We start from the raw sequence: 8,943 nt of genomic DNA on the forward strand, positions 1-8,943 counted from the left end.
TCTCCCTGGCAGGTTTTTATGCTCCTACAAGCCTGTTAATGTTGACCTCTTGTATGTAACAAACTGTAAGTAATTTCCAATATGTGCATTCAAAGCGCAATTTCTTGGACACCTAGACAATTAAATATGTCATCACAGAATTATTCCTACAGATGAGTTTCTGAGCTCTGCCCCATCATTAAATGCTTTTTAGAAACAGAATTTGTTTGAATTCCTTCCCATTCTGCACTTAACTACCCAGAGTTGTTATTAGTAGGAGGCAGTTAGCTGCATTCTTGTTTTTTAGCTCTCCGTAAAATGTCAAGGTTTTCATAGAACTAGCTCAAATGTTGTTAGAAACTCTGGAAACTTGCATTAAGCCCTACATGGAATACACTGTGCAGTGTTCAGGTACTACTTATATTTATTAATTAGTTAACATTTGTACAGTGCCTTGAAGACTGAGTCCTGTGTCTCTGCTAAATATTAATATTTGTACATGATGGAACTCGTCTTGGGAAGTTTTCAAAGCTATGCTTTATTGTGACTTCTGCAAACTGCTTCTGTGAGAATAGGCAGCATTTATTTTATAGGTGCTTTCAACTTCAAAGCAACTTCATTACAAATATTAACTAATCACTTATCTGGTCCCATGAAGGCAGGAGGAGGTATTGTGTAAGGGTTGATGTTACATCTGCAGTACGAGATATGAATGCAAGAGTCTTTGTTCTATGGCGCTTAGGGTGTAGAAGGCAGCATACTGATGCATGTTTTTTTCCCTTTAGGTCTTGTTCATCTTAGTGAGCCCTCAGGAGGGGTTTGTGTGTGGAGAGAGTGGGAACCAGGCAGCCTGGGGTCAGGGGAGAGATCTATTTATGGGAGGGTTGCTGGAAGGAAGAACCCAAGACTGAAGTGCTGGGAATCAAGGGTCTGTTCTTCTGCTGCAGGTGAGGAAAAGAAAAAGAAAGCAAAAACAACACATTAAGCTTCCCAAGCCAGTGCCAGAAATTACCTTCCAGGGTTCCTTTAACTGCCTGGAGGAGAGCTGCATGTTGACTGTAATACTTCATTGGGCCCTATTACAGTGCAGAACCCCCAAATTCCATAACGATCAGTGTTTGGTGCTTAAAATCCTTAGGCAATTTGCTTTCTTTTCACCTGGAGAAATCTGCTTTGATTTCTCAGCCATCTGCTTGTGCGCTGCTGACTTAGTATGTGTTCTGCCATGTGCATTTTTCCTGTTCTTATCGTAAGTGACAGCCTTCTTGATTGTAGCCTCAAAGAAGCTCAGCAGTGAAGAGTTATATGTTGGTCAAGGGGAGTAGAAAATAGCACGCAGATGGCTGATGGGAGTCACTCTTCTATTTCACAGCATTTAATCAAGCTGCTTGAAAAAGTAGTTGTGATTTTCCTGAAGAAGCCATCTTTTTTTTTTTTTTTTCTTATAGCATCTTTCTGCCAAAGACCTTAGATGTCCTGGGTGAAAACCTAGCAATACATGCATGATGCCAGGGAACAAGTTTGTAAGGAGGCCATAATGGAGAAGAACTTTAAATGAATGAAGTATCCTATATATGTTAAGGGATGGTTTCTCAGAAGGAGATTAATAGTGCTGGAAAAAGAAAACAAAAACGACACATTAAGCTTCCCAAGCCAGTGCCAGAAATTACCTTCCAGACTTCCGTTAACTGCCTGGAGGAGAGCTGCATGTTGACTGCAATACTTCACTGGGCCCTATTACAGTGCAGAATGCAGTTGTAATGCCACGACTTCCTTCACCTGTAAAAGTACCATAGCAAAGTGTCCATTCTCCCTTTTTAGCACCCATGCCTTTCCAAACCTATATTACAGCCCAGTCTCTTTCACAACAATGGATAGATATATAAATCATACTAGGAACTGGAGGCCTCATGCTATTCCCATTTAATTTGTCACTTCCGCATTTTGGAGAAACTACTTAGTTCTTGGACTCATCTGATGTTCCCAGTCATTGCGCTGTCTTGTGATTTGGTCTCTCCTGAGTGAAGGCTGCTACATGGAGTATCAGACTGCCAGCTGGTGGTAACTGCTTTCCACCACCAGCAGCACTGGCCTGGATTAGAAAAAGCAAACTTCTGATAGGAGACCTCTGTCTCTTTGAATTCTCTGGGCCTTCCAGTCTCTGCATTTTTAAAACATGTTCCTTGATGAATTACTCCTGAACACCTTCTGCCTTGCCTCTTATAATTGCTGTATTTACCTTTTTTGTTACAAGCAAAGATCTAATATTTGAATATTTGTATTGAGCCTGCTAGAAAACGGCACAATGCAGACGATCGTTATGCCACTGAAAGATTTTCTTAAAGGAATTCTAAATACAGTGTTACTATGGAGAGTGGGTGGTGGGTTAGACATAGTAAGTTTTGTTCTCTAAATTTGACCTGATTAAAACTCTTAATCTAAACCTTCAAATGCATCTAATTCTTGGCTTTTCCTTTCCTAGTTCAGGGTACAGCAGAAGAATTAATGCCAGCATGCAGCTCTCTTACCAAAGTTCATTACAGGCTATGTTCCTGATTGTCTAAGGAGCCTGAACCATTTATTTGACTAGACTGTTTTGATACTGAGCGCTTTTGAAAATTGGTCAGTGTGTGTAGCAAGTTCATCCACTCACTTCTGAAATACCTTTGCCACCTTCCAGGAAGGGCACAGCATCTGTCTTGTGTCTTGAACACTAGCCAGCAGTTTGACAGGGATCTTTTTTTAATGCTAGCTTCTCCAGTTGGAACTAGGAGGGAGCCGTATATAAGGAGGTCTTCTATCCAAGTATTTATCCAGCCTGACCCTTCCTAGGCAGAGGGGGTTAAATTCTGATACTGAGTTGTGTGTCTACTTGTACAAAAAAGGAATGCTTTTTTTTTTTAATGGAATAAGCAGATAACTGTTGATGTTTCTAAACGTCTTTCCTTTTGTGGAGTGTGCTGAGACCCTGTGCATTCTCTTTTCTGAGATGGTAGGACAGGCTGTGATCATCTCTACTCAGAAAAGATAAGAGCACCACATGTTTAATGAGACTTTCTCATTCCCAGAATTGTTGCATGTAACAAATGGCTTTTTTTTGTTTGCCTTTTGCAGATTAGCAGGTACTGATGGATGTTTCCAACTGCCCTGAGCAAAACCCCTGCTCTCCGGAGGAGGAGAACCGGCAGCTTTCCGATGATGAGATCCTGAAGGAGAGTGGCTCAGATCGAGATCTCGATGGAGAGGGTGGACAAGGCAGCATCTTGGAGGATGAAGAAGAGGAGGTTGCGGCCAGGGCACTGAGTCACGGCAAAGAGAACCACTCGGATGAGGAGGATCGTTTAAGCGAAACCAAGTCTCAGGACTCTGACAATAATGAGCAGAGGAGGGAGCTAAAGAACTCCCCCTGTCGCAAGGGGGAGGAGGAAGACGGGACAAATGACCTTGGAGACGAAGCGTCCTCTGTCACTCGGGAACTGGATGAACACGAACTGGACTATGATGAGGAGGTTCCCGAAGAGCCAAGTGCTGCTGCCGCAGAAGAAGATGCAGAAAAGGCTGGGGCCGAAGAGGAAGAGGAGGAAGAGAAGGGGGATGATGCCCCTGAGGACGAGAAGAAATCCAGCACCAAAAGTGATGATGAAAAGGATGGTCAGGATCCTGTCAAGGAGAAGAAGAAAGAGGAAGACGATGGAGAGATTGATGATGGAGAGATTGATGTAAGTGCGAGGCTGCTCTTGACACGGCAGCCTGGGCATTGCTTGGGGAAATCCTTTGGCCTGCTTTATTGGGATTGCCTTGTTTGAGTTTTTGACATACCTCTTTTTAACATGAGTAGCTGCAGTCAGAGCGAGCGCATGGCCTAACTCAAGCATAGGCAATGTTTTTTGCCCAAAGTGCCGAAAAAACCACAATGTGTACCTTGGAAGGTGCAGGAGCACCAAAGTGCTGGAGCCGAGAGCAGCTGTTTGGAGCCTCCCAGCTGCAGCCCACCCATGGAGCCCTGTCTGCATGCAGCAGGGCTTGTGGCCTCCTAGCCACCTGCTGGGAGCAGCCTGGGCTCTGTGGCTGGCAGCAGCTGCTTAGAGCCCAGGCTGGCAGCGGTGGGCTGAGCAAAATGGCCTCGCATGCCATGCTTGGCACATGTGCCAGGGGTTGCTGACCCCTGGCCTAACTGATGACATCAGTCTACTCTGTGAACACGAACTTGGCTTGTCCCTCTTGCCATCCACCCCTTCAAGCTCAGATTATCTCCCAGAAGGCAGCTGAGAGCATCTCTGCCAGGGAGCTTGCTTTGTTCTGTGTTACAGTTTCAACTGCTTAGGTGCCAGATGCTTCATAGTTTGGAAAATCTGCCGGCTGCAAGGCCTGGAAAACAGAGCCTGCTGCTATGGCTATGTCAGCAGAGCCCCCGAGCAATGATGCTGATCAAGGGCACAGGGTCTCCAGAGCTTCAAGGCACTGCTTCTGCCCTGGCTCCCAAAGGATGCTTGTTGGCACCACATTAATTAGCCAGGTGCTCGCATCTGTCACATCAGGTATAATGTTATTAACCTCCCAGGCTGTGACAGTTCCTATAGGATGAATGCCAGGCATACACAGGAAATCCAAAGGTTTTAAACTATGTTATTGTATTGCTGTTGGCACTGTGAATAGCACCTTAGAGCCGGAGTCAGGGAGCTGGATAGACTTGATGGTGCTGGGCTTTCTACAAGCAATGTGGGGGGTGAGGAAGGGCAGAGACACAATCCCTGTGGCTGCAGATTTTTAGAGTTTAAAACAAAATAATTCCTGCTCAGGCAGGGACAAGATGATGATGTCCTCAGGAGCATTTAAGGTCTACATTTTTAATCTGCACACATTTTTAGGTTTTAGGAACAAGTTAGCAGCAAGGCTTATTTTAAATGTGTATGCCCTCTGTTGGCATCTCAGAAATGAACCCTTACTCAGGAGAGCTTGCCTTGTATTGGATTTCAGCAGGAATATAGTAGAATCAGTTGTTAACCCACCTCTCTGCAGACCCGCTGTTTATTTCCAGCTGGCCCATGGATTCCCCTTTCTAGTTGCTAACTTGATACAAAGGCATAAAACATTTTCCCAACACAACTTTTTCCATCTAAGCAATTGCAGTTGTTGCCGCAGGGATGTTCTTCTCCCTATTGGGAGGGAATGGATCCACCAGATGATCTCTCTGTTGCCATGTGGTCCACCCTGAAAATGTTTGTGCCTCCTGGGGAAGAAAGCTGAGGCAGATAAGGGGGCAATGCTACATAGCCTTGGAAGTTGAAGAGCTTCTTGAGGGTGCAAGTGCCTTGTGCCCCTGCAGCACTTGCCACCATCAGTTCGCTCTATTTAAGCTCCCTTTGACCTTCCAAACCTGCCACAATCAAGTGGGCAAGAGCTTTCTTAGTAAGGATTTCCCCTGGGAGAATACAGACAAATGCCTGTCCTCTGAAGCTATGTGTAGTTGGTTCTGTGCACGTGTATTTAATTTCATAGATTATATTCTGATGTCTGGTCCTTTGCTATGATGGCTCATGAAGGCAGTCCCAGAGAGCTCTCGCATGCTCAGTTTTCCACAGGAGATTTCCGAGTGCATTGTGCTGGGCTGTAGCTCTCAGTTTACATCCAGTCGCTTATATGCAATGATCAACACCCCACCCTTACCTTTGTATTTAACTGCTGCCACTGGGACTTCCCAAAGCAGTAGATACAGCTTCCTTGCTGAAAGCTGTTCATGAGATTCTGTCATCTGTATGCTGTAAAGAGGCAGTTTTTAGTGGTTACAACGCGCATTATCCTTCAGACCTTAATGTGGAGATCCAATACAGATGCTGTTCATCTCCCCATCAGTCATGCTTTCAGACCTTGTCTGTGTCCACAAGTTGTGTTTGGTTTTTTTTTTAAAAAAAGGAGGAGGTAGTGTTTTTAGATTGATAGACTAATGGAAGGTAAATTGGTATGATGTATGAGTACCCACTCAGGGGTTTGTCTCGGTTAACTAAAGCATACATTAATTAAAAAGCTGCAACTTAAATCTGAAGCCTTATCTGTGTTATTGTACCAAGCTGCACTTACTGTATCCAGCGCCCACTGTCCTCCATAAATTATAGAGCTGATACCCTCCTTGCACACAGTTGTAGTACCACAGCTTCAAACTTAATTTCCGTGACGTCTTGTCCAGGATCCATTCTCAATGCCTTTGATATTCACTTGTTTTGAATATATTGTGGGTATGGTTTGAGGAAAGGTGTGTGGGGCGGGGGGGTTGTCATGGTGACCTGACTGTCTTAAGCATCTTTTTCTTCCTTTCTCAGGATGATGATCTGGAGGAAGGTGAAGTTAAAGATCCCAATGATAGGAAAGTGAGACCACGTCCCACCTGCCGGTTCTTTATGAAAGGTAACAATATACTGCGTCCCTGGGAGTAGACCAGGCACTCTGTAACTCCTCTTGGTCAGTGTACAGCTGCAAGACTGCAGGTCATATGATGCTCAGTGTCCCAGACATCCCTCAGTATCGTCTTTCTTTTCCTGGGTGGATTCACAAACTGCCAGCATGCAAAATGCATACAAACTGCTCTGCCTTAGCTGTGGCATGCCTCGCTTGCAGCAAATGAAAAGAAAACTGCTGGTGTTTTCTGGCAGGTTGAAAGAAGAACCTCAAGCTGGCAATTCCGATAATCAAATATTGCTTAAGCTGCTGTTAAAATGCTATACCATACTAATTTGGGAATGGAAAACCACTCCTTAGGCTACGTCTCATCGGTACCCAGCCAGAAGAGAATTGTTCCCTCCAGTCCAGTATCCTAAGTGCTGCTTTTAAATCCCAAACAATAGGGTTCAATTTCTTCCCTTGAGAGACCTTTATTGAAAGACCTCTTACGGAGGCTAAGTCTGGAATTGATGAGTTTCCCTGAAAATAGTAACTGGACATGTCATGTTCCTTTCTTCTCGGCATGGCTGGTTCGACAGACACTTTCTGGTGTGCATCTGTTGATATGAGTCTGCCTTGGCTGTGTAGAGGTCCAGTTGATATGAATGGAAAGCCACAAATTCCAGAGCAGCCCAAAGGTAGCTTGACATCAGGTCTGATTGGGTGAGGAATGACACTCTGTATAGTGTAGGCCCCTGGGATTGGCAGCTGGCTGGAAAAATCCTCTGATTTAGGGATGCTGTTCTGGGTAGAGACTCAGAAATGGAGACCTATTTAAAGCAGATAATAGTGTAACCTTCATTAAACAGATTTAGGGTCTTTTGGCTTTGCATTAAAAAGAATTGTGCCTTCCCCCTCTTCTTGATTTCTCTTAACTTTTGATTTCAAATAATCCTAGAGATGATCTGAACAAAATTTAACACTGTATTAACACATTCCTATTGTAAAACCTGAAGGGGAATATTAAAAGAGTTTCCCCTGCTACCCTCCCCCCTTTTTTTAATGTAAAGATTAGGCTTCAAGTACATTAAAAAAAGGACCTGATTCAGTTTTAATTTGCTGTTGCTATTAACCATATAGCTAAAGAGAGAGATGATCAGAAGCCATTGGGTCACTGCTCAGTTAGTAAAAACTACACAGGGAATTGGGATGGGGTTTTCCAAAGAGACGAGCATTTGGCCTAGCTCACCTCTTTTCCTGGAAGGTTTCCTGTGTCTAATTGTTCTTCACATGCCCCTTGGCATGAATCCGGTAGTGACGTGGCTGGGTGGGACTTACGCCTTTCTTTGAATGTGGTGCGTGTTTTCTTCAGCAAGCACAGTTTCTTCCTTCGTTCTTCGTAATGTTTAATGTGTGTTTCCTCCCACGCTTCATGGAATTATTTTGATCACTTACCTTGTGCCCGTGTGTCAAAGTTCAGCCTGCATCATGCCGAGCTGTTTTGCCACAGGTACATTCCTTGGATTTCAGCTTCCACTGGGTGCAGGAGGCTCCTGCTTTCTTTCCACCTTGTGAGAGATCTGTAGAAGCAGGTTGGTTGCTGGCTGACATTGCTGGGATATAGCTGGGTTGTTGCTTAGCAATAGGTTTGAAAATAGTGTCTCATAACCACCCTGGTTCACTTTGGATGTGGCTGCTTCTGTGAAATAGTGCAAATGGTATGATTAGCAGCTGTCCTGGCATGCACACAAAGGTTTCTTAATTGCCAGGAGTAACTGCTGCACTTGGCATATTTAAATCAGAAACAGGAAGCATCTCCCTCGATTCTTTTTATTAACAGTTCCAGTGGTCAGCTGTCAAATATCTTACTGGAAGTATTTGCATAATATTTTTTTCTTGGTGACTGGTCTGTTTTTTAAGAGTTCTGTAAGGAGATCTGTTAACACTTTTGGTATTCACGCAAGTCCTGAATAACTGGTGAAATTACACAGAGAACAGGGAGTACAGAAGCTTGCTGTTGCCACGGTGCTCTGAAAGGTGGAGAGGCATTCTGGCTCCTGGGCTGTCTCTCTCCTCACACAGAATAGATGCATGTGGGTAGTGGCGATATAACTTTGATCCAAATGATGCCCTCCTAGGCTGCGTCCAGACGTATGTGGACATTTGGTTCCCTGGGGACAACTAGCAGTGGTGGCACACCACTAGCTGTCCCTGAGGAACACCTGTGCCACACATGTTCTGGTGTGCAGTAGGTTTCCCCGGGTGGGGTAGGAAAGGCTGGGGCCAGTACTGGGCTGGCCCCAGCAGCCTTACCTGGGGTGCTGGGGGCCTCATGGGGCTGCAGCGGTGGCAGAGTAGAGTGCAGCTCCAGCTGGCCAGGCTCAAGCTTTACACAGCTCATGCAGCCGTTGTGTGCATTGGTCCACTTTTTTTTCTTGCGGGTTTTTTTCATAGATTTCCTAGACATCAGGGCTGGAAGGGACCTCGGGAGATCAAGATCATCGAGTCCAGCCCCCTGCCCAAAGGGCAGGAAGTCAGCTGGGGTCATAGGATCCCAGCAAGATAAGCATCCAATTTACTCTTGAAGGT

The 8,943-nt window shown here is 44.9% G+C and overlaps 1 protein-coding gene across 11 annotated transcripts in view; it reads left to right on the forward strand.

The window, feature by feature from the left end:
• The first annotated feature begins 904 nt into the window (after nt 1–904).
• The window catches only part of ZC3H18 (zinc finger CCCH-type containing 18), a 45,243-nt gene continuing 37,204 nt past the window's right edge, over nt 905–8,943 (forward strand). For 10 of the 11 annotated variants that reach the window (XM_019536013.1, XM_019536015.1, XM_019536014.1 and 7 more), the window contains exons 1-3: nt 905–926; nt 3,094–3,698; nt 6,297–6,381. In XM_019536013.1, the coding sequence (XP_019391558.1) occupies nt 3,108–3,698; nt 6,297–6,381 (676 nt within the window). In that variant the 5' untranslated portion in view covers nt 905–926; nt 3,094–3,107. The remainder of the gene's footprint in view (nt 927–3,093; nt 3,699–6,296; nt 6,382–8,943) is intronic. The other variant, XM_019536020.1, reaches the window with a different exon arrangement.

Source organism: Crocodylus porosus, unplaced genomic scaffold (assembly GCF_001723895.1).
Source record: "Crocodylus porosus isolate Cpor-Errol unplaced genomic scaffold, CroPor_comp1, whole genome shotgun sequence".
In the NCBI taxonomy this organism is placed as follows: Eukaryota; Metazoa; Chordata; order Crocodylia; family Crocodylidae; genus Crocodylus; species Crocodylus porosus.